This window comes from Acinonyx jubatus, chromosome B4 (genome assembly GCF_027475565.1).
Source record: "Acinonyx jubatus isolate Ajub_Pintada_27869175 chromosome B4, VMU_Ajub_asm_v1.0, whole genome shotgun sequence".
Lineage (NCBI taxonomy): Eukaryota > Metazoa > Chordata > Mammalia > Carnivora > Felidae > Acinonyx > Acinonyx jubatus.
In genome coordinates, this window is record NC_069387.1 from 17361792 (window position 1) to 17388834 (window position 27043).

A 27043-nucleotide genomic window follows, 5' to 3' on the forward strand; every position below is an offset into this window, starting at 1 on the left:
ATTTGGTACATAATTTTTTTATATTCATTATCCCATAATGCCAATGTATGAAACATCTGGGTATCTTATTGTGCCTTTGTTCATTTGATTATTTGTGCTAGCTCTGAATCATAAGAGATGTGTGTGTCATTTGCCAGTTAATTTTTCACCATGAGCCCTTATTTGGATGACTATAATTTATGGAAATTCTGACATGCCTTACGAAGGTGCTAGGGATTTTTTTTCCCAGCAGATTCTTCCTCTGGCTTTATGCAAACATGTCAGTTCTAGTTTCTAATCTTATGCAGATCTCAATTCTTTTATTATCCTTCTCAGTTCCACGTTCGTGACTGGGGTTCTAGCTTGCTTTCATCTGCAATACAGCTTCTGTCTTTCCTCACTGTTCTTGCATTTTCTAACATCTCCCAGTGATTATTTTGCATCAATTCTGGAATTGTTCTGAAAATGTTATTGACGATGGTCATCCAGTAATAAACTGTCTATTGCGTTGACTTGGTCTCCTCTCATCTCCCTTTCAGGTCTTGGGATTTGCTTTACGTTTTACAGCCTCGGGACTCAGTTATACATTTAAAGGCATTTTATATTCCGCATCTAACATTTTTATAGTTAGTTGGCTTATATGTTTTTACAGAAAGTAGAGTCCATTGTTGCCAAAACTGGAAGTAGCATGTGTACGTTTTTCATAAGTGTCTTAGATCTCCATTCCCAGGTTGTACATTCTTTTAAGTCTGGACACTGTCTTACCCTTTACTGTACCCCTCCTGTCTTCTTGCCCCCACTCCCAGGGTCTAGTATAAGTAGGTGCTCAGTCTTAAAAAAAAAAGATAAACAGTGTGTCTACTTGAAAATGAATTTGCTGTGTCACTTTTGAATATTTTGCTACTTGGAAGTCTCACTCAGAGGTTTTTAAATGCCTTGTGGAAATTGTTGACCATATAATTCAATTAACATTGTGTGGTCGTTTTTCTTCTATCTTGGGTCATAGCCAAGCCCCATCATTTAAGACTCATGTGATACTGGACAAGTGAGTGACACTTTTAAAGCAAAAGTAGACAGCACAAGAGGGTGTTTGGGACATAATGAGACAGTACGTATGAAGCACCTGGCTCAGGGATAGAACATTGGGATCTACAGGGCGTTTATCCCTTCCTCAGAAAAACAGGTAGGGAGAACCTTGCTATTAATGTCTATTTATTCCTTGTCCTTTTCAGTGCATGTAGAGAAAAAGTGATAAGGAAATATCAATTGAAAATAATTTTATTTTTTGGCAACAAAATATAAATTTGCCTTATAAAATATTCTACTGGATTATTCTGATTTATTTTGGGTGATTCTAGTTCATTTCTTGTCTAAATGATGAATGCCACTTGAAACAGTATAGGGGAATGTTATTTTTAGTAGGAAGTAACAGTTAATAAAGGAGTTTTCCAGCTGAAACGAGGCAATAAACAGCTATGGCAGCAACAAAATATGTGATTTCTTTTTTCTAAATGGAAAACAGTGAACGTATACAATGTCACAGGGCCTGAATTCAGAATCAGGATATAAAATTGAAATGTTTCTGGGTTTGTATGTCTCTTTACTCTTGTTTCCCTTCCCTCTTCCCCTCTTGTCTTCCTTTTCTTTCTCCTTTATTCCTCTCTCTTTTTCACTCTCTCCCTTCTTTCCTCCCTTCCTCACTTTCTCCCTTCCTCCTCCCTCCTGTCCTTCCTTCTTTCCTTCCTTCTTTCCTCCCATCCTCCCTCTTTTCTTCCCTTCCTCCCTCCCTCCCCCCTTCCCCTCTTTTTTCCTTCCTTCCTTCCATCCTTCCTTCCTTCCTTCCTTCCTTCCTTCCTTCCTTCCTTCCTTCCCTCCCTCCCTCCCTCCCTCCCTCCTTCTCTCTTTCCCTCCTTCCTTCCCTCCTTCCTTCCGGAGGGAACCTGAAATGAGCTTTGACATTTACTTAATTAGTGCAGGGAGGATGGTGGGGCACATTGCTAACGTAATAAAAAATAGCAATTTCAAAATCTGAAAGGCTTTTTAAAGTAGCACAAGCTTCATAGATCGATTGCTTTTTTACAATGCAACTATTACAGTACCATTGATTATATTCCCTATGCTGTACTTTTGATCCCCATGACTTAATCATTCCATAATTGGAAGCCTGTACCTCCCTGTCCCCTTCGGGAATGGAAAAACAGCACTAAACACAAGAATATAAATCTTTTATGTACTGGTGTTTTAAAGTTTCACATCTTCATTGCATGTATTTATATGTGCCTAGCACAAGTTAAAATGATTGTAAAGCTCTCATTAATTCCATTCAATTAGCAATTACTTATGGAACAACTACTATCTGCTGGGAACTGTGCTAGTAACTGGGGATATAACAGTGAAAAAGTCACTGTCCTGCTTTATTCTCACAGACTAGCAGAGGCATCACTGAAATAAACACATAGTGACCATTCCAGAGCTGTAGGTCCTGGGAACAGCAGCCTGTGAGAAAATCCAGGAGTGAAACTTAGCTCGGCCTTGGGGAGTCAGCCAAGACTTAGAGAAAGTCCCCAAAGCTGAAAAATAAAGAAAAATTAGTATTAATTTTCTTTCTGGTGAATGGAGTGGGGAAGAAATCTCAGATCAGGAGTCAAGAGATGGCACGTTCAGAAAAATGCCAGTACAGTAATTCAGTAATATTATTTTTCATTTTAGAGAGAGAGAGAGAGGACACAGTGGGGGAGAGGGGCAGAGGGAGAGAGAGAGAATCTTAAGCAGACTCCATGCTCGGCACAGAGCCCTATGTGGAGCTCTATCCCATGACCCTGGGATCATGACCTGAGCTGAAATTAAGAGTCAGACGTTCAACCAACTGAGTCATCCGGGTGCCCCCATAATTCAGTAATATAGTGAGTGAGAGCATAACAGAGGGCATAATGATGAACCTAGAAAGACAAGCTATGTTTCTAGGTCATGCTAAGGAATATGACATTTATACTGATTTCAGAGGAAAATATGTAGGAATATCTTTGTGCTTTAAAATTATGATTCTGACTGAGGGATGGAAAATGAGTGTGGGTAGCAGTGACTTTTGGTTCATGGTGTTGCTGAGATGAGATTTGATAGAGTCTTTAACTGAAATACAGAATGCGGAAGACTTGATGATTAATAGGTGGAGTGGGCAAGAGTGGTCCAGGAACAATGCATAATTCCCTGGTTTGGGACGGAAGAAGGTGCCATTCACTGAAATATAGAAGGTGGGTATTAGCTAGCTGAGTGGGTTGGGGAATGCAGAAGAGCTTACTTTTGCATTCTTATGCCACCTGGCTATGTGGTGTGTGTGTGTGTGTGTGTGTGTGTGTGTGTGTGTGTGTGTGTGTTAGTGCGAGCATGTGCGTGTGTGCACTAAGAAAGAAGACTTACAGTATATGGGGCACCTAGGTGGCTCAGTCTGTTGAGCATCTGATTCTTGATTTCTGCTCAGATCATGATCTCAGGATGATGAGGTTAAGCCCCACATCGGACTCGGTGCTGATAGCTTGAAGCCTGCTTGAGATTCAATCTCTCTCTCTCTCTCTGCCCTCCCCCGCTCACCTGTGCATGCATGCACTTTCTTTCTCTGTCTCTCCCTCTCTCTCTCTCTCAAATAAAAAAAGAAAGGGGCACCTTGGTGGCTCAGTTGGTTAAACATCGGACTTCGGCTCAGGTCATGATTTCACGGTTTGTGAGTTCGAGCCCCGTGTTGGGCTCTGTGCTGACAGCTCAGAGCCTGGAGCCTGCTTCGGATTCTGGGTCTCCCTCTCTCTCTGCCCCTCCCCACTCATGCTCCATCTCTCTGTCTGTCTGTCTCTCTCTCTCAAAAAATAAACATTAAAAAAATTTTTAAAAAAGAAAGAAAACTTACAGTACAGATTTGGGGAACATATCCTATCAGCCTTCAGAAATAGATTTGGGACAATATATAGATAATGCTCAGAATCACCAGAGTGAAGAAAAAGCCTAGAAAAAAGAAGTATAATCTGAGCAAAGAGAAAGACTGGGATGGAACTATGAGGATAATCAACATTTAAGAGACACACAAAAGAGAGAAGTAGGTTAGGTATGAATTAATATTCATGTATAAAACAGAGGTAAGGAGAAGTATTTCTGAAATTGGAGTAAAGCACAGAACAATGAAATGCCAGATTGAGCATGGGATGCTCAACGATAGGGCAAAATTATGGATTTTCCCCCTAGAATCTGGAATGCCCACACATTAGAACTTTATATATACAGTGGGTCCTTTTTCTAGAATATGGAGAAAATCTTACTTTCCCAACATTTTTATTCAATGGGTGGATGCATCCCTGCCCTTGATCTGTGGTCCTTTTCACTCCACATTCCCCATTTGCTTCTTACAGTCTCATGGAGTAGCTTTGTTTCTTGTGGTTATATTGCAGAAATGACAACAAAGTGGTTGAGAAAGAGCTTCAATATGCCTTTAAGAAATCAAATGTAAAGGGACATTTTGAATATTCAACTTCATATGATTTCTATGATTATTCAGCTTCAGGGAATTTTATTATGAATACATCAGTGTGTCCCAAACTTCAGAATACTGTTCATTGTGAATATGCATTCTGCAATCATGTTTTGGTTGTGCAGCAAATTAAGATGAGCTGACAAGAGGATCAGGGTGCTAGACAACCAAGAATACTGCCCTCGGCCGTCGGAAACTTGCCTTCTAGTTTCTAACACCAAGTTACTGTATTTCCCCATAAATACCCTTAACGTCTTTGGGCGCCCAAGTTGTGTGATATTTAAAACAATGACTTCCAATGTCCCTCCAGCTTTTAAAATCCTATGGTTCTCAATTCATCCAAACAAGCAGTACAGGGTTTCTGTCTAATAACTAAGGATCTGCATTTCATGCTCACAGAGAGATGCTAATAATCGGGCCTGAAATATTTTAATGTTTTAGCAACCACAACGATGTTCTAAATTACATGAATGCAATTAAAGAGGCATAGGAATTAAAAAGCACATTGCTATGTGACTTATAACTTTATTGTAGCCCCACACCATTTATGTGCCTGCCCTTTGGTTCTTAAAATTTTCTTTCAGGAGATAGCATGGTCATAAAGGCTGACACTGTTTAAATAGGACATACACAGGGCAATAAATATCCATGTTTAGCTAGATACAGAAATGGTGCAATTGCTCAGGTTAAATATTTTCTAAAGACACTCCTCTGGAAGAGTAAGTGAACTGCTTTGGGAGTCACTTGTTTGAGTTGCAGGCAGTTACCAATAGTTACCCGCTCGCTGGTAAGAGGCAAATCTGGAAAAGAAAGTGTAGGGAAAAGAGAAACGATGTTTCTGATTATGGATTCACCCATTACAACTGCCTGATCTCCCAGAGACCTATCCAGTGCTGCTCTTCTGCTTGGCCGAAATGGTAGCATTCCCAAGGAATGAAGCTTTTTGTTTCCTTTGGATTTCTTGTGTTTTCGTCACTCTGTGGGTTCAGCAAGGAACCGAAGCCTTTCAGTGTAGCAATGGGTTGTCCTTGCCTCCTGACAACGTGTGTGACTTTACAGATCAGTGTGGGGACAAGAGCGATGAACAGCAATGTAAGTGTCATTCTTCTCCTTTCTCCAGTTTCAGTTCCACCTTCAAACCAGGGGCTGATGGGCAGTCCAGGGAGATTCGGCTAGATACCTGGCCCGTATGGACTTCACTGACACGTGAAATCAGTGTAAATCAGAAACTAAAATATACTTTTTAATAAAGAGATGGGTTCATACATCAAAGTGACTCAAACAATATACAACTGCTAAGATTCTAGCTGGAGGGAATGTATTTTAAACCAGTTTTTATGGATTATAAAAAAAAGTGATAAGCAGTAATATAACTTTTAATGTATTAGGGAAGCAAAATTCAAAAGAAGCTCATTACTGAAGCTTAAAAATGCTGTGATGGAAATGATGAGCTTAAACTTAGATTCAATATGGAAATGTTCAAAATGAATTTTAGGTTGGATGAGTAGATTTTATTTTTGCTCGTAGGACACTAGCTCCAAGTGAGTTGGTACGGATTTGCACACACAGCACAACTCTGGCTTGTATCCTTTGATTCTGGGGCACAGGAAACAGCACCAGCTTGCGAGTCAGGACCTAGATTTGGATCCCGCATAAACCATGTGCTATTTGTGTGATCTTGTACCTCCTTCTCATTACAAATGGTTGTAAAGGAAGATACGTTGACTCTCAGCAGTGGGAAGATGCTCCATTGCTTACTGGTCTAGTATGAAAAAGGAGCCTGTTCACCAAGGAAAGACATGGGTGAAGATGTGTATGTTTCTCTAGTTTCCCTTGTAACGTGACATCTTGAAGGAATATTGCATTTCATCAGTGGAACTCGTGCTTTTCTTACAATACGATCACCCGTTGTAAACCACATTTTCAGCAAGTTAAATTGGTTCACTGTTGGTTCAGAGTAACTATTGAGTCAGTTACCTGGAGGCACTAATTCTAGTATTTTAGAGCACCTTGCACTTCTTTTCTTTTTTTTTTCGGATGCTATGTGAATCCATGTTTATAGAATTGTTCATTTTCTTCTGCTAAAACAAGTTTCTATATATTCAGTTTTGCTATTGTTGTCCTCCAGTTACATATTCAGTTGTTATGATCTTAGAACAAGAACAGTGAATAGTGAAAAATTTCTTCTCTGCAGAAGAAAACGAGCTATTGATTTGTCTCCCATAGTTTGGGACACCAATGGTGCTGTTAGTGACTGTTAAATACAAAATGCAGCCGAAGACAGGGATTCATTTATATGTGTCCAATTTACCCAGAGAGGCTGAATGTGGGTGTACTGTCCGTCTCTGACCTGCCTAGGAAAGCCCTCACTGCTCTTTGGTGAGCAGCAAAGAGGAACCACTTGGCTGGTTTGACAAGTGCAAAGTCCCTTCCGCTATTAATCTCCACGCAGCTTCCTTTAGCACGCTTGCTGTGATAACATGCACGGGCCTGCTTCAGGAAAGGTTAATGTGAAAGAAGGAGGAAGCAGCTGAGTGCGAAAGGTCTTGATGCATGAAAAATTCTAATAACTCACGGCTGTGGAGGAAAATGAAGGAACAGATCTGTCGAATAAACAGATTTCATTTTCAGCGTTACATTAGGAGATCACCTTTTGGCGTTTCGCTTTTCATTTTCATTTCTGAGAAGTTTCCACTTTGGTATTTTATTTCAAATGTGGACCATAACCTGTAGATAAAATCAAGAATCGCTTTGAAGTGTGAGTTTCTTTTGGACACCACAGTAGGGGGGAAATACTGTGAAGGAATAATGATGGCCAATTTTTCCCCTAAAATTTTGTGATGCGAAACTTATGGATGAGATATTTTTTTTAAAGCTAACTTTATAATGATGGTAAAATAGCTACTTTTTGAAAAAAAAGTCAGTCTGTGCCCCTTTTTAGCATCCAAATGGTGTGACCTTTAAAGAAATAGATTACTATGTTGACTTTCCTTAATGAAATTGGCATAGTTGAATTTCAGATGCAACTGATCCTATTAATAGGTTTTTGAGAATTTTCTTATTTTACATGATGGGTCTCTTTTTTTCAGAGTACTTGAACCTGTTGGTTTGATGCATAATTATTTTTTTAAGATATGAGGTTTATTTAGAAAGACTGAATCTTCACAACGAAATAAATTCTATTTAGATCAAGCACTTAATATATAGTGATCAAGAAAAATAATTTTTAGGTATAACAACTGTTTGGCTATAGTGTTGACAAGAGTTCTTCTTCATTATAATTTATTGACATCCTGAGTCAAGGAAATAAATGCTGTAGTACTGGGTATTTTGTTTCATTTTTAAAATTTTTTAAAAATTTATTTATTTGTTTTGAAAGAGAGAGAGAAAGAGAGAAAGGGAAAGAGAGTCTCAGGGAGGGGCAGAGACAGAGAGAGGGAGAGTGAGTCTCAAGCAGGCTCTGCACCATCAGCACAGAGCCCAACGTGGGGCTCGAACTCACAAACAAAACCATGCAGTCATGACCAAAAGCGAGAGTCAGACATTCAACTGAATGAGCCACGCAGGTGGCCCCTGGGTATTTTGTTTTAAAATCATGTTCCAAGCATTGCATTGTCTGCTTCCTTGCTGACCCCCATTGCCCATTTTCCCTCATTCTCTTTGATTTGTATGTTTAATTTAATATCAGAATCATACCAAGTATAGAGAGAGTCTAGCTTCTTTCCTAGCAATTTCTCAAAATTATTTGAGTACAAAGGCTTTACTCTTGTATTTTTACTTGGAGATAAAGATAGTCTTGCTTATATTGCTACCATTCAGATCCAAGTCAACCAGAAGATTATAAACTGTTGATACAGTGTGGAGATATATCCCATGCAACAGATCCTCACCACTGAAGTGTTGTCAGAAAATATTCTTAGATAATTACTTTTGCATACCAGAAGTTAATATTAAAATTCACTGTTATATATTCACTTTCAGAGGTAAATTGACTGTGACTCAAAAGAAAAACATATATATTCCGTTAATCTGGCATTTTTTTGTCCTACCTACATGTCATACTTAAGAACTTCCCATTCGGTCTAGTATTTTTTATAGGGAATTGGTGTCTATTTTTAGACTTTGATTTGATGGGATACATCACAAGATTTTGAGGTTTTACTTTATTTCTTTTGCACACTTTTTCAATTTAGAAACAAGAGTTTTTTTCAAAAGGTACTTACTTTTTATAAATCTAATTTTTTATGTGAAATAGGTAAAGATTACCTTAGAGGTGCGTTCTCAAAATCCGAGAGGTGACAGGGTTTAATCAGACGATGTTAAGTATAAACATTGCTTCCTCAATAGGGTGACATGTCAACTACCTGAAAAAGGAATTGGTTCATTGAAATACTTGAAGTTAAAGCATTAATAGAGTGAAATGTGAGATTTCACCTACAATGTTTAAGTTACTACTGCATTGTATGCAAAATGTTTGATGCGTATTTTCCTGAAACAACTAAAAATCCTAAGCAAAATGTCTTAGTTTGAGCTTCTATAACAAATACCATAAACTGGGTGGCCTAAACAAAAAGCACATTTAATTCTTAGAGTTCTAGAGGCTGAGAAGTCTAAGATCAAAGGCTGGCAGATTTCATGTCCGATGAAGGAGCTTCTCCTGGTTTGCAGAGAGCTGTTTTTCAGTGTCCTCACCTGGGGGGGGGGGGGGGTGGAGAACTTTGGCTTCTCTTTCTTTTCTGTAAAGGCACTAATCCCATTATGAAGACTCCATAGTTGTGACCCAATCATCTCCTAAAGGCTCCACCTCCGAATACCATAACACTGGGGATTAGGGATTCAACATATGAATTTTGTACTTTGTTTATTTTGAGAGAGAGAAAGAGAGAATGTGAGCAGGGGTGGGGAGGCAGAGAGAGGGGACAGAATTCCAAGCAGGTTCTGTGCTTTGAGCACAGAGCCCTATGTGGGGCTCGATCTCAGGAATAGCGAGATCATGACCTGAACTGAAATCAGGTCAGATGCTTGACTGACTGAGTCACCCAGGTGCCCCTCAACCTATGAATTTTGAAGGGATACAAATATTCAGTCCATAGCACAACAAAATTATACATGTGAGAAATCTAATAATAAATCTATAGAGCCTAGCTGAAGAAAATTATAAAAAATTACTGATGTATGGAAGACTCATGATAAGATTGTTTTCTTAATATGGTGTTTCAACAGTGTAAATAGATACATTTTAATGTTCATGAAATCAATCTAGTTAAATTCTAATACAGAGTATAACCAGGATAAATTTTGGAATCTGATCAAAGGGACTTGGCAAAGTCATCCAGAAAAATGAGTGAGAATAGCTAGAAAGGGGGAGAAGAATTTGATTAACAACAGGGAATAACTTTTATTAGTAGGTTTGCAATAGGTATCATGTAAACTACCCCAACATTGTGGCAGTTCATGTTTAGAAAAGAATCTGATCACTAGAAATATTCAGCTTTCCTATATATAAGAAACATTAAGAAATATATCTATAATGTATTAAAAAATAATGGTGGCATTCCAAGTCAGTTTATAGTACTTCTTATAAGCCAAGCACTGTTAAGAAATTTCCATAGAGTATCTCATTTAATCTTCACCAAACACCCAGATAGTAAGAACTATCATAGGTCCCAACTTACAGCTTTATAAAATAAGGCTCAGGTAAAGTAAACTAAAGTGCCAAAGGACACAGAGTTATTCAGTGGAAGGACTGACATTCACAGCCAATTGTCTGATTCTAGAACGCTGAACTCTAACCACCATACAACACTGACTGTGTTTTTATATGCAACAAATGCATATGAGGCCATTTCATGGAATAAATTTCTTATTTATTCCACATATCAAGACTTCCAAAAGGTGAAGTGTTAAATGTGAAAAGTAAAGCCGTAGTCTTTATTCTTGATGGTAAGTTTTGAAGTCAGGAAAAGTTTCTCTTTTGCTTTGAGGTATAATAAATCCTCAAAATATATTTGTTGAATATTGACATTGTATAAATATTCGGATGAGGAAGGGCCTTCTTATGCTTTACATGTAAAGAAGAAAGTACAAAAATCAGTAAATCAGAATATATAAAATGTAAAATAACTATTTCAGTGTATCAAAAGCATTGTAAATAAAATGAAAGAAGAACAATGTTTTCAATGTATTTGACAAATAGTTCTCTTCCAGGTAAATATGTCAAATGAAAGATGCATTCTCTGATAGAAATATGGGTAAAAGTTCTGAAAAGGCAACTTGTAAAACTTACAGAAAGGGAAACAACCACCTAGGATCAACTTCACTGTCAATCATATGTCACAGTCAAAAACCAAAAGCTCCCAATATTTTAAAAATTAATTAAACATAAATTACAAAAAGGAACGTCCATGTTTGTGAAGGGTATGAGAACGTGAGAATTTTTATGTACTGTCGGCAGGAGTAGTACAAACTCTTACATTTTTGATAGTGTCTTTGAAATACGAATAAGATGTTTAAAGTGTTCATAGCTTTGACTAGTAATTTCACATATAGGAATTCATTCCAAGAAAGCATTTAGAAAGAGTTCATGTCAAAGGTATCAGCACAGCATTATTTAAGATGGTGGGTGGGGCACCCAGATGGCTCAGTGGTTGAGCATTTGACTTCAGCTGAAGTCACGATCTCATGGTTTGTGGGTTGGAACCCCATGTTGGGCTTTGTGCTGACAGTGAGGAGCATGCTTCAAATTCTCCGGGTTCTCTTGCTCTCTGCCCCTCCTCCGTTTGAGCGCGTGTGAGCTCTCTCTCCCTCTCTCTCTCAAAGATAAACATACATCTAAAAAAAATGCTGGAAATTGGATATAATGTAATTTCATAATATTAGGTTAATGCTTAAAGAAGTTAGGATACATCTGTACTTTGGACATCTGCACGCCATCTATCAATTTTCGATGCTACTTGAAAATGGGGAAAAGCTCATGATATATTGTCAAAGGAAAAATTACCATGACTGATTAACACATACACTTAAAAATATAGTATGGCATTGCCCATAAAATATTAGATAGGATAGGCGCACCTGGGTGGGACAGTCAGTTTAGCATTTTATTTTATTTATTTATTCATTTATTTATTTATTTACTTATTTATATTTTATTTATTATTTTTTGTTTTTAATATATGAAATTTATTGTCAGATTGGTTTCCATACAACACGCAGTGCTCATCCCAAAAGATGCCCTCTTCAATGCCCATTACCTCCCCTCCCCTCCCTCCCACCCCCCATCAGCCCTCAGTTTGTTTTCAGTTTTTAAGAGTCTCTTATGCTTTGGCTCTCTCCCACTCTAACCTCTTTTTTTTTTTTTTCCTTCCGCTCCCCCATGGGTTCCTGTTAAGTTTCTCAGGATCCACATAAGAGTGAACACATATGGTATCTGTCTTTCTCTGAATGGCTTATTTCACTTAGCATCACACTCTCCAGTTCCATCCACGTTGCTACAAAAGGCCAGATTTCATTCTTTCCCATTGCCACGTAGTACTCCATTGTGTATATAAACCACAATTTCTTTATCCATTCATCAGTTGATGGACATTTAGGCTTTTTCCACAATTTGGCTATTGTTGAGAGTGCTGCTATAAACATTGGGGTACAAGTGCCTCTATGCATCAGTACTCCTGTATCCCTTGGGTCAATTCCTAGTAGTGCTACTGCTGGGTCATAGGGTAGGTCTATTTTTAATTTTTTGAGGAACCTCCACACTGTTTTCCAGAGTGGCTACACCAGTTTGCATTCCCACCAACAGTGCAAGAGGGTTCCCGTTTCTCCACATCCTCTCCAGCATCTGTAGTCTCCTGATTTGTTCATTTTGGCCACTCTGACTGGCGTGAAGTGATATCTGAGTGTGGTTTTGATTTGTATTTCCCTGATGAGGAGCGACATTGAACATCTTTTCATGTGCCTGTTGGCCATCCAGATGTCTTCTTTAGAAAAGTGTCTATTCATATTTTCTGCCCATTTCTTCACTGGGTTATTTGTTTTTTGGGTGTGGAGTTTTGTGAGCTCTTTATAGATTTTGGATACTAGCCCTTTGTCTGATATGTCATTTGCAAATATCTTTTCCCATTCCGTCAGTTGCCTTTTAGTTTTGTTGATTGTTTCCTTTGCTGTGCAGAAGCTTTTTATCTTCATGAGGTCCCAATAGTTCATTTTTAATTCCCTTGCCTTTGGGGATGTGTTGAGTAAGAGATTGCTACGGCTGAGGTCAGAGAGGTCTTTTCCTGCTTTCTCCTCTAAGATTTTGATGGTTTCCTGTCTCACATTCAGGTCCTTTATCCATTTTGAGTTTTTTTTTGTGAATGGTGTGAGAAAGTGGTCTAGTTTCATCCTTCTGCATGTTGCTATCCAGTTCTCCCAGCACCATTTGTTAAAGAGACTGTCTTTTTTTCCATTGGATGTTCTTTCCTGCTTTGTCAAAGATGAGTTGGCCATACTTTTCTGGGTCTAGTTCTGGGTTTCTATTCTATTCCATTGGTCTATGTGTCTGTTTTTGTGCCAATACCATGCTGTCTTGATGATTACAGCTTTGCAGTAGAGGCTAAAGTCTGGGATTGTGATGCCTCCTGCTTTGGTCTTCTTCTTCAAAATTACTTTGGCTATTCGGGGCCTTTTGTGGTTCCATATGAATTTTAGGATTGCTTGTTCTAGCTTTGAGAAGAATGCTGGTGCAATTTTGATTGGGATTGCATTGAATGTGTAGATAGCTTTAGGTAGTATTGATATTTTAACAATATTTATTCTTCCAACCCATGAGCATGGAATGTTTTTCCATTTCTTTATATCTTCTTCAATATCCTTCATAAGCTTTCTATAGTTTTCAGCATACAGATCTTTTACATCTTTGGTTAGATTTATTCCTAGGTATTTTATGCTTCTTGGTGCAATTGTGAATGGGATCATTTTCTTTAGTTGTCTTTCTGTTGCTTCATTGTTAGTGTATAAGAATGCAACTGATTTCTGTACACTGATTTTGTATCCTATGACTTTGCTGAATTCATGTATCAGTTCTAGCAGACTTCTGGTGGAGTCTATCGGATTTTCCATGTATAATATCATGTCATCTGCAAAAAGTGAAAGCTTGACTTCATCTTTGCCCATTTTGATGCCTTTGATTTCCTTTTGTTGTCTGATTGCTGATGCTAGCACTTCCAACACTGTGTTAAACAACAGCGGTGAGAGTGGACATCCCTGTCGTATTCCTGATCTCAGGGGGAAAGCTCTCAGTTTTTCCCCATTGAGGATGATATTAGCTGTGGGCTTTTCATAAATGGCTTTTATGATGTTTAGTTATGTTCCTTCTATCCCGACTTTCTCAAGGGTTTTTATTAAGAAAGGATGCTGAATTTTGTCAAATAGCATTTGATTCTTGTTTTCAGTTCAGGTTATGATCTCACAGTTTGTGAGATTGAGCCCCCAGTACAGTTCTGCACAGACACTGTGGAACCTGCTTGGGATTCTCTCTCTCCCCCGTCCCTTCTCTCACTATCTCTCCCCCCCCCAAAAAATAAATAAATAAACTTTAAAAAGTACTAGACAGAATAATGGCTATGTGTTGGACTTATTAGTGACTTTTTTGTGCATATTTATATTTCAACTTTTCTAAAATAGCATATATTGTTTTTAAAATGAAAATAAAATGGCATTTTACAATTAATAAATAGCTTTCTGTTAGCTGCTCTATTGTGCTTATTATAGAAGTGAAAGCAAAGTCATATTAGACATGTAGGTGACATGATGCTGACCAGAATTCCTTTAGTCTCTTTCTCCTATCTCTTTTTTCCCTCAAAACTCAACTGTGACTTATGATTGCTAGTGAAGTTGATCACTTCATCATATGTGGTTGTTTCCCTTTCTGAAAGTTTTGTGAGTTGCCTTTTCAACTTTTACCCATATTTCCATGAGAGACCACATCTTTCATTTGATATATTTACCTGAAAGAGAACTATTTGTCAAATACATTGAAAGCATTGTTCCTCTTTCATTTTATTTGTAACACTTTTGATATACTGAAACTGTTATTTTATATATTCCAATTTACTGCTTTTTCAATTTTTCTTCTGCCTGGGCATCACAGGCATATCTGTGGAATTCACCAAAATACACAGTCACAGCATTGGGCTCCACTGGGGAGCAAACAGTGAGACTATGAAGAATTATCTTCATATTCCAAAAGTTGGAATTTGTGTCTGAATTTTTAGGTAAGCCCAGAGAAATACTCATTTTGGGTGTGGGGGAGTGGGGTTAAGATACAATATTCTGATTTGGTTTCAGAAGGGAACAGGTCCTCATTCTAGAATTCTAGTCCTTAAGATGACCCAAGAGGGTTGTAGGTTTTAGATTCATAAGACCTTTACGAAAGCACCCCAATTCTTTGAAGGCTCCAGTCTTTGCTGACATGGGTGTGAGCCTTCCAGAGCTGCCAACAGTTTCATTAATATTTTGAAGGAGGTCATGGAAAAGTAAAATATTAACTTCATCAGGACAGGAAATTTGCCTCGCTCACCCCATTTCCTAGAAGACTGATTGGCACATAGAGTCCGTAAATATTAGATAGACTGGCTAATTACTGGTTTGCTAACTGGTTGAATTTATCTGCTGCCCTGTTTTCTTTCATCATGGAATTGGATGAAACTACTCGGTCTCAGAATGCAGTCCCTGCTTGTTCTGCAAACCCAAGTGTGCAAATTGACTTTGTCCAAGAAAGACATTTGGTTTATGAGTTCCCTTAAACATCGTCTTTGTTTTTTTTTTTAACGTTTATTCATTTTTGAAAGATGGAGAGAGACAGAGCATGAGTGGGGGAGGTGCAGAGTGAAAGAGGGAGACACAGAATCAGAAGCAAATTCCAGGCTCTGAGCTGTCAACACAGAGCCTGACAGAATACTCGAACTCATGAACTGTGAGATCATGGCCTGAGCTGAAGTCGGACACCCAACCAACGGAGCCACCCAGGTGTCCCAGTTCCCTTAAAAATTTTCAAAGACACCTGGTGACACCAAATAGAAGACTGTTTTTTCCACAAGCAAAGTATCTTCTGAAGCCAAAATATATACATAGTCAGAACTCCTGCAATTCTTGTCATCCTACGTACCTTCTCTGTCAAAAAACACCATTTCTACACGTGTATGTTGACACTAAAGGCTTGGCTAGGAATCCTGAGAAAAGCTTTGCATTCTGTTTTTAAAGTTACCAAATTTATGAAGGCAATAACCTTGAATCACAACTTTTTAAATAAGTTTCCATAAAAGATGGGAATAAAATATAATGTTCTTTACTACCCAGAAATAATTGTGACTTTCAAGTGAATGCATAGCTCTTGAAATGCTTGGTTGGATTTGGAAGAAAAATTTTGCTTATTTTGAAAGAAATTGAAAACCTATTTAGGGAAGGAAAAAAACATGACAGGAGTTTATTTGTTCCCAAATTAGTTTATGTCATGCAAAGTTCCTTCACGCAAGATGATATAACTTTCTATTAGAGTCCCTGTATTCACCATTATAGATACTACTGAAAAGCCATAAGATGCTTTGGCTAAGCTACTACTCTGGAATAGAAAATTATATGTAAACAGCTATGCAACATTTATAAGACTCTAGTGAATACTGCTGTAGCCCGGAGTTAATGCCATGCCCTGTCAATATTTCTACAGAAATCACCACACACAAACATTCCTTTGAACTTCTTTGAAGTTTACTAATCCTGAAACAATGTTAAAGTTTAAACATGGTTTGGGTATCCTTTTCTCATTGTCTTGATACTATCAATGACTCAATTCTTATCAAAGACAGTCTCAATGACTTGAGAATAAAGGTGATTATACGACAAGAATCTAACCAAAATAATATTGGATAATTCTGGTGTGAGCTCTGAAAGTGCTAATTCCATTTACCATCGTGCACCTTTGTGAGTTAGGATTTTTCCTGTTTCTGTCTCAATGAAAATATTAAAATTAATTCAGTGTGAAAGATAAATATTTCCTTGTAAAGATTAATTAATATTTTCAATTTATGAGGCCAAATAAGAGCAAACTCACTGAAATTTACTTTTCAGAATAATTAAATTTTACTTTTATTTAATTGGAAGATCTTAGATTCCTCTCATCCCTTGTAGGAACTGGCCACTGATTTTTATGTTAAATGAGAGTGAGGGAGATAATTTTTTTGGAAAATGTTTTAATATGTTATCTACATGAAGGAAATAATTCTCTAAATAGTAACATAAGTGGCATGTAAAATTTTTTGGCTATGTAATACAGAGCTTTGCTCAAACAGGGAAGGAGTTAAAGACACTTAACAAACTTGGAATAGAAGGAAATTACCTCAACACAAAGTTTATGTATGAGAAACCTACAGCTAACATCATACTCAATGTTGAAAGACTGAAAGCATTTCCTCTAAGATCTGGAACAAAGCAAAGATGCCATCTTTAATCACTTCTATCAGTGTACTACTGAAAGTCCCCGTCAGAGCAGTTAGACAAGAAAAGTATTCAAATTGGAAATGAACAAGTAAAATCATCTCTTCACAGAAAATGTGATCTTAATGTAGATAACTCAAAGGTTATTTTAAACAAACCTGTTAGAACAAATAAACAAATTTAGCAAAATTGCAGGATACAAAATCAATACACAAAAACCAGTTGTGTTTCTGTATACTAACAATGACCAATCTGAAAAAGAGATTAAGAAAACAGTTCCATTTACAGTAGCATCAAATGGAATAAAATACTTAGGAATCACCTCAATAGATGGAAAAAAAAGCACTTGGCAAAATTCAACATCCATTTATGATAAAAACTCTTAACCAAATGGTTATAGTGGGATTGTATGTTAACATAATAAAGGCTGTATGTGATGAGCCCATACTAACATCAGTACTCAATGGGGAAAAACTGAAAACTTTTCTTCTAAAAGCAGAAAAGCTTTTCCTCTAAGACAAAGATGCCCCCTCTTGCCACTTTTATTCAGAATAGTGCTGGAAGTGCTAGCCATAGCAATTAGGCAAGAAAAAGAAATACAAGGCATCCAAGAACTAAGATTGTTACTCTTTGCACATGACATGATGCTGCATATAGAAAATCATAAAGACTCCACCAAAGGAACTATTATACCTACTAAATGAATTCAGTAAAATTGTAGGGTACAAAATTAATATACAGAAATTAGTTTCTACAAACTAATAGCAGACTATCAGAAAGAGAAATTAAGAAAACAGTGCAATTTATAATTGCGTCAAAAAGAATAAAATACTTAGATAAATAACTTTATCCCAGATGTTGGAAGACCTTCTCTGAAACCACAAACATTGATGAAGAAATTGAAGGTGACACAAATAATTAGAATGATATATTATACTCATGGATTAGGAGAATTAACATTGTTAAAATGTCCATACTACCTAAAACAATTTACAGATTCAATGCAATCCTTATCAAAATATCAATGGCAGTTTTTTTTACAGGACTAGAACAAATAATCCTAAAATTTGTGGGGAGCCATAGAAAAACCCAAATAGCCAAAGCAGTCTTGAGAAAGAAGAACAAAGCTGGAGGTATCATGCTCCCAGATTTTAAACTATACTACACTCCTATTACAATCAAAACACAATGGTACTCATGCACACACACACACACACACACACACACACACACACACAAATCAGACACATAAATCATTGGAACAGAATAGAGTGCCCAGAAAGAAATGTACACTTATATGGTCACTTAATGTATATAAAAAAAGACAAGTATATACAATGAAGAAGAGATATCTTCAATAGATGGTGTTGGGAAAATTGGGTTGCAGCATGCAAAATAATGAAAATGGACCACTCTCTTACACCATATAAGCAAATGAACTAAAAATGGATTAAACGTTTAAGACCCATAACCATAAAACTCCTGGAAGAAAACATAGGCAGTAAGATCTTAGACATGTCTTATAAATATATATATTTTTTTGATCTGTCTCCTCCAGCAAGGACAACAAAAACAAAAATAAACAAATGGGTTGACATCAAACTAAAAAGCTTTTGCACAGTGAAGGAAGCCATCAACGTAATGAAAGGACAACCTCTGAATGGGGGAAGCTATTCTCAACTGATATATCTGATATGGAGTTAACATTCAAAATATATGAAGAATTCATACAACACAATATCAAGAAACAAAAACATTTCAGTTAAGAAATGGGCAGAGGTGCCTGGGTGGCTCAGTCCATTAAGTGTCCAACTTTGCCTCAGGTCATGACGCAGGTTTGAGCCCCATGTTGGCCTCTGCTGACAGCTCAGAGCCTGGAGCCTGCTTCAGATTCTGTGTCTTCTTCTCTCTCTCTGCCCTTCCCCTGCCCACTCTCTGTCTCTCTCTCTCTCTCAAAAATGAAATAAACATTAAAATTTTTTTTAAAAGAAATGGGCAGAGGTTCTGAATGGACATTTTTCCAAACAAGACATAGATTTGGCAACAGGTACATGAAAAGAAGCTCAACATCACTAATTGTCAGGGAAATGCTAATCAAAACAAGGAGACACTGTCTCACACCTGTCAGAATGGCCATTTTCAAAAGACAATAAGTAACAAATGTTGGTGAGGATGTGTAGAAAAGGGAATCCTTCTGCACTGTTGGTGAGAATGTAAATTGGTATGGTCACTGTGGAAAACAGTGTGGAAGTTCCTCAAAAAGCTAAAAATAGAACTATCATGCGATCCCAAAATTCCATTTCTAGGTAGTTATCTGAAGAAAGTGAAAACACTAATTTGAAAATATATATGCACTGCTATGTTCATCATAGCATAATTTAAAATAGCCGAGATATGGAAGCCACTTGTAGCAAGCAATAGATGAATGGATAAAAAGATGTGGTATATAATGAAATATTACTTAGCCATAAAAAAGAATGAAATCTTGCCATTTGTGATGACATGGATAGACCTAAAGGGTATTATGCTAAGTGAAATAAGTTAGGCAGAGAAAGACAAATGCCATATGATTTTACTTATATGTGGAGTCTAAAGGGTAAAACAAGTGAATAAACAGAATAGATCAGAAACAGACTCATAGATATAGACAACAAACGGATGGTTGCCAGAGGGGAGAGGGATGAGGAGATAGAGGAAAATATGTGAAGGGGATTAAAAGGTACAGTCTTCCAGTTATAAAATAAAGAAGACGTGGGGATGTAATGTATAGCATAGAGAATATGTAAAACAATAATGTAAAATTTTTGAACAGTGACAGATGGCAACTAGACTTTTGTGGTGATCATTTTGCAAGGTGTATACATATTGAATCACTATGTTGTACACCTGAAACTCATATAATATTGTATGTAAATGATACTTCAACAAAAATACATTTCTTCTTCCTCTACAAAATAAAACATAACCAAGGAGGCAAAAGACATGTGCGTAGAAAACTAAAAATTATTGCTGAAAGATATTAAAGAAGAAACAAATAAATGGAAAGACATCTCATGTTCACAGATTGGAAGAATCAATATTTTTTTAGATGTCAGTATCATCCACAGTGATGTACAGATTCGGTGTAATTCCTATCAAAATCCAGAGAATATTTTTTGTGGAAATAGTAAAATCCATTCTCGAACGCATATGGAATCTCAGGGGACCCCAAATGACCGCAATGATTTTGAAAGAAAACCAAGCTATGGCCCTTATACTTCCCAATGTCAAAACTTGTTACAAAGCTACAGTAGTTATAAGAGTGTAGTGTTGGCATAAAGACAGACACATAAGCCAATGGAATAGAATAGTGAGCCCATAAATAAGCTTTCATATGTGCTCAAATGAGTTTTGACAAGGGAGCCAAGACCATTCAGTAGTGAAAGAACAGCCGTTTGAATAAATAGTGTTGTAAAAACTGTATATCTCCATGCAAAAAAAAAAAAAATTAAAGTTGGGTCCCTACCTTACACTGTATACAAAACTAACTCAAAATGGGTTGAAAACCTAAATGTAAGAACTGTAAGTATAAAACATGGGAAAAGCTTCACAATATTGGATTTGGCAATGATTTCTTGGATATGACACCAAAATCATAGGTACCAAAAAAAAAAAACTGGATAAATTAGAGTTCATCAAAATGAAAAACTTTTGTGTATCCAAGGACACCAGCAGAATGACAGGCAATCCATGGAATCAGAAAAAAAATATTTGCAAGTCATATATCTGATATGAAGTTGATATGCAGAATACATAAAGAACTCTCACAACAACTACAAGCAACCTGATTTAATTTTTTAATGTTTATTTATTCTTGAGAGAGAGAGACAGAGTGCAAAGAGGGGAGGGGCAGAGAGAGAGGGAGGCACAGAATCTGAAGCAGGGTCCAGGCTCTGAGCTGTCAGCATAGACCCCTAACTCAGGGCCCAAACCCACGAACTGTGAGATCATGACCTGAGCTGTAGTCAGACGCTTAACCAACTGAGCCATCCAGGCACCCCCAAACAACCTCATTTAAAAATGAACACAGGTTTGAACAGATATTTCTCCAAAGACAATATACAAATGTGAGTAAGCACATGAAAAGTTCAACATCACTGGTCACTAAAAAAAGACTCTGGGGTTGGATGGTGGCAATGGTTGCATAGCAATGTGAATGTATTTAGTACCATGGACCAGTACACTTAAAAATGGTTAAAAGGTACATTTTGTGTTGTGTATTTGGCCACACTTTTTCAGAAAAGAACAGGACTCATCATTAAGACTACAATTGTGCCTCGTAGATCTTTTAGGAGGAAGAGAGGTGTGCACTATTAATATAGGCCCAAGCAAAACTGTGAAATAAGTGGCTTGCTTTTAGTATCTTCTACCTCTCCCTTTCTAGATTTTTCCTAATTCTTATATTTTCTGTCTTCTAAGAACTTTATATTGTGATGATATACCCAATCCTGAAGTCTGTACCAATTTCTTCACCATTACCACTGTTAAAAGTTTATTCTGTTCCTTCACATTTTCTCAGAAAAGTGCCCTACATCAACTATCACTGAGGAATATAAGTTAATATTTTTCTTCCTGTGATGGTGTCAGTGATTGAATCTATGAGGAACACTTAAGCGAATTTTTAACGCGAGTCTGGCACTGTGGAAGACAATTCAGGGGATAATTGGGCCTTCTAAGCACCCTCAGATCACAACATGGAGACACCCTCCTTCTATGACTACAGCATGTCTGACCTTTGAGATCACAAAATTGGAAAAATGATGAGTTCCACGCACTCAAATAGCCCAGGAACATGGATTCTACTGATAAGTTCTTGCACACTGCTCGTTATTGTTCCATATCCTGTCCAACTGTGGCCTTACTCAACACCATTTAGTGATGGCTGTGGAGGCAAAAATCTCTATGTAGGCAGATTTTAACAAATAGTTTCAGACTTGAATGTAGATGTGTGGCATATGGAATAAAAAGGCAAATCAGCTACAATTCAAGAAACATTGTTCAAACGGTTTAAAATATACAATTCTCTGTTGGGGGAAAATAAATAGAAAATTTTCGGATGCGATTTTTGAATAATCCAGTGGTTATTAGAAGTTCATGATTTTTATAAGAATTACTTGAAAATGTGTGCTCATTAGATTTATTTTATAACAAAAAAACCCCTGTTGAGACTATTGCAAAGGAAAAATGTTCTATTTAGCTATTTTTCTAGTTTTAACACTTCCAGAAATCATTATCATAATCTTTGTGTGTTAAAAAGAACAAAAGACATTGCAAATAGACGTCAACGAAGTAATTGTAATGCAAAGTAATTTCTTGGTATTTAAAAAATGTCTGACACTTACGTGAGAATGTATGTACATTTTATACACACAATTGCTGAAACCTGGTGATAAAAACAGTTTAGAATACTTTAGAATCACAAATAGATTGTTGTAAAAATTGCTGGGAACTACAGGAAACTTGAAAATATACTAATGCAGATACATGCATAGTTCATTGAATGACACGCACACATTTATACAAATAATTATATAGTTTAATTCCTTTTTTGTTCAATCAGATTCTCTGGGTTACGAGAGGTCCATGAGGTAATAATTGGCGTATTCCGGTTATTTTAAATATTTCAAAGGCCTTATGGCAATTGTAAATTTAGCCATGGTATGATTCATAGACTAATCAAATTTCTTAGCTTTTGGATGGGATGACATCAATTCTGTCTGGAAATACTGGTTCCCTCAGGCCGACTAGAAATTCTCATAGAACTTTGTAGGCTTTTGATAAAAATAGAACAGCGGACTAATAATTAGGCCTCAGAAGATGAGCTTTAAGAACTCATGTTCTGAGGTCAGAAAGACCTGGGTTCTAATGTTAGTGCCAGCGCTCACTAGCTATTCTGTCTAGGGCGAGCTACTTTATGCCTTGTAACGACACATGGCCCAAGTTTCCTCACTTTTTGAAATCGAAGAAAATGCCTCCTTCATAAGGTTGATGTAAGGAATAAATAAACTACTGTAAATAGAATGCCTAGCACAGAACAAACTACCTTGATAAATTGTAGCTATTAAGATTCCTGTTATTACAGAATATAGCTGGACCATGAAATTTTTCAAAATAAGGGATCTAAGCGTAAAATAAATGAAATAGACCACCGGTAAGAAAGCACGTTTACTTAATGTCATTAAGTGATATTTCTAAATCAGCTTTCAGTGCTCCTGTATGATCTCAAGAACATGCACCAGATCTATTATTATTATATAATATTTTTCCCAAAAGGAGCTTAAGTCAAATTATGATTTCGTGACTGGGTTGCCAAGCACAGCCTAACTATTAACCAGCATATCTATTCCCACGGTGGCTAATGCAACCAGTCAGGGCAAGAACAAACTTGTCAAAGGAAAATCTCCACAGTTGCTGAGAAGTATAGTCCAGCAGGGGCTATTTGTGGTTGAGATGATCTATTTTTTAGAGAGGGACCTTTGCAGATGTTGGATAATGAAATAAAGCCCTACCTGATTGTTACTGTGAACAACCAAATGTCCAAACCCTTCAGCTTCTACCAAGCCTCTTGGATCACTTAAACTCAGGACAAATACAAAAAGGGCTAGAAATCACCTTTGTTGTGATAAAAGCACCAAGAATTCCAAGAACAATGATATGTAACAGGAAGGTGCTCTGTTTAGTTTCAGGAGTGCATCACAGCTATGGATCTTTGAGTTTCAGTCCTGGGTGATTTGGTCTGCCCACTCCTGAAATTCTGATATGCCTGGGGAATATCAAGGTGGAGTTGAAGATATAACAATCATAATTCCTCATATTTTATGGTTCTAAGAGTTGTATTTTATATGAATTATGTCATTAGATTCCCATAGCAATCATTTGAGCGAGAGAGGGCAGGATGTCGTTATTCTAATCTTACAAGGGAAGAAAAGGGCTTGCTGTGGTTAAGTGGTTTAGCTAAAGCGCTCGGGTAAGAGGAGACAAAACCGAGCTTAGGTCCTCAGTCTTCTGACCCTAAGTGGCCTTCTTTCTGTTTGACCACACGGGCTTCTGTGTGTGGTGATTTATTGGAATGCCATCTGCAGAAAAAGCTCTACATTAATAAAGTAGACTTAAAATGGGGAAAATAGTCCTTATGTTAATCTACGTTTGCCATTTGCAGCTAAGCTTTTTTTTTTTCTATTATTGTCTGATTTCTTAAGCCAAATGGCGTTCTGAAAGCTAATTTTTTTCCTCTCTCAATTAGGCTCCAATTATGAAAGATGTGATTTTGAGAATGGGCTCTGTAGTATGACACAAGATCAGAGTCTGCAACCTGGTTGGACAAAGAGAAATGGGATGGCCGGTCACTCACTTCCATTTTATGATCACAGTGGTAATATGTCTGGTAAATCTTCGAATTTCTTTCTTTTTTCTTTTTTTTTTGTCAAGTGGTTGATTATTTATATAGCAATTATTGGGTGATTGTATTTATCAATTATTATAATGTCTAACTTTATGTATTCTTTAACCACTTTCAAGATATTTATTATATAAAATATCACATTGGATTCTCAAAATTGGGTTCCTGGGGTCCTAAAGGTCTATCTAAATAATCCTTGGGATTTTCTAGCTATTTTGACTCTTCATGGAAAATGTAAAATTTAATGTGATAATGCTACATAGATTAATTAATCATATTAATTTGCTTTTGGCGATGCTGATTTCAGCTCTCATGGGCTGCTCAGTAGCCCTTGAGGTGGCTCCGGGGCCAGACATTATTCATTTCTTTATTTGGTAACTAACCAACTTCACATTCATTCGCCAATATTGTGATTAAGATATTTTAGTGAACAAAAATCAACTGTATGCCTTTCCTCATCTGATGGGCTTATACTTGATATGAAAAGAGGTCGTATATTGCCTGGCATAAGTAATTGAAGGCTGGTGATTTTTTTGTAAAAGTGATGCTTTTCTCAAATAAACACAATCAAATTTTAAATGTGAGTATTTCCCTAGAGATAATTTAAAGCAAGCCGATCTTTGGGTATTAGGCATTAATTCTTTGGAAACGTTTACGTATGTTTACAAATGTTTACATACAATTCCACGAATACTTATACATGTGGAATTAGAATCCTGGCTCCATCATTTACAAGCTATATGATCTTGAGCAATTTACTTTTTTAAGCTGTGTTTTTCTCAGCTCTGAGGAGGGGAACAATGATTCTTAATCTGTAGGTAGTTGATATAAGAGCTAAATGGGATGTTGTTGGTAAAACTTGCCATAAAACATCTGATATTCAAAAAAAGTTGCTATTTAGTACATTTCTGAATAATTTTGGTGTTCCTGACTTTAACTTCGATATAAGTGAACTGGAGTTTGTTACTTTGCTTGGCTTTGTTATTTTGTTTGGCAAAAATACTTTTTCAAAAATAACGGTTAACAATTGTTAGGAATAAGCCAATTTTATTCAAACAAGGGACCAACTTCACAAACAGGAGCAATGACTCACTGCAATATATAACATTTTTATTACGTATTCAGTTATGTTAGATGGTGATGATATTGAATCTGGTTCCCAATTTTTAGCCATTGCAATACCTTGCCAGTTGTTTGATTCTGTGTCTCTCTCCTTTAGAATCTCCCTGCTGCTTCTTTCTTTTACTTAAAAACTTTTCACAGCATACATTTACTTATCCTAGTCTTCTTCCTGGACAGAATATCTGATATTTTATCTTTTTGTTGCCTATGGCTCTTGTTCTATTCTTCTTTTGGGCCTCCTCATCTTGGAGTTAGACAACCAGGATCTCTGTCATTCGTCATTCTGCTTCCGGCTTCCCTCTTTCCTTCCCTCCTCCATTTCCTCCCTTTTTCTTTGTTTTTCTTCCTACTCTTCTCTCATGCTGATTTTTTTGATAGTCAAGAGATAAAATGGGGGCAATTCACATCAAAATTGTGATGTTATATAGACAGACACCATTGTAGTGAGATCACTTGGTCTGAGTTCAGAGCTCTGGAGTCAGACTAGATGGGTTTGAACCCTGCCTGTCAAACTGCTAGTTGTGTAGTCTCAATTTCCTTGTCTGTAAAGTGGGAATAATCATAAGAAAAGCCTCATAGGAAAAAGCGGCAAAATATTGCCTGGCAAAGTTATTGAAGGCTGATGATTTTAATAATAGTGATGCATCTTTTGTAACTACAATTAAATGCTAAAATATGAGTATTGTCTACATATAATTTTAAATAAGCAAATGTTCTGCCTTTAGATATTAGCTGTTTGAAAATGTTTATAGAAAAATAATCTTATTGGAATCTTGACCTCATTCAAAAATCCTTATTTCATGAGTATTAATAAAATTTTTGATTAATTTACTCTTGAAATAATTTGGTAGTGCTCCAAAATAACATTTTTCATCATGTAATCAATGCCTTGAGAAGTTTTCAGAGCTAAGTTTGAAAATCTATCAGAACATTAAAAACATCACTGTGTCAATATTTGAAGTCTACTAAAGCCCAGGGCACAGTGATTAAAACATAATATTGATTTTAAAAAGTATATAGCATCGCATTTAGATGAAATGGTATCACTACAAAAATTCCAATACATCTTTTCAACAATGGTAAAACTTTAATTAAAAAAAAAGAATTAATATGAGTTTTTCTTGGAACTTATCAGAATATAGAGTTTTAAATAATTCTAAACTTCAGGTGATATTAAGGGTGATACATGAGGTTGTTTTTTTTTTAATGTTTATTTATTTATGAGAGACACACACACACACAGAATCTGAAGCAGGCTCCAGGCTCTGAGATGTCAGCACAGAGCCTGATACGGGGCTCAAACTCATGAATGGTGAGATCATGACCTGAGCTAAAGTTGGTCGCTTAACTGACTGAGCCAGCCAGTGCCCCTGTTCTCTATGGCCACACCTGCAATGACCCATTGTTGGGCAGTTTTTTGATCATATGGGATTGCTGGGTAGCATATAATAGCTTTGCAAGTTTTGTTTACACTGTGTTTCTTAATTCATGGCCATATTAACTCTATTTTGCCTAGTAAGCTA

General features: G+C 36.8%; 1 protein-coding gene across 2 annotated transcripts in view; it reads left to right on the forward strand.

The window, feature by feature from the left end:
- Positions 1-5218: 5218 nt before the first annotated feature.
- The window catches only part of MALRD1 (MAM and LDL receptor class A domain containing 1), a 754681-nt gene continuing 732856 nt past the window's right edge, over positions 5219-27043 (forward strand). For both annotated transcript variants that reach the window (XM_027074220.2, XM_053225367.1), the window contains exons 1-2: positions 5219-5584; positions 24243-24383. In XM_027074220.2, coding sequence (XP_026930021.1) covers positions 5407-5584; positions 24243-24383 — 319 coding nt within the window. In that variant the 5' untranslated portion in view covers positions 5219-5406. The remainder of the gene's footprint in view (positions 5585-24242; positions 24384-27043) is intronic.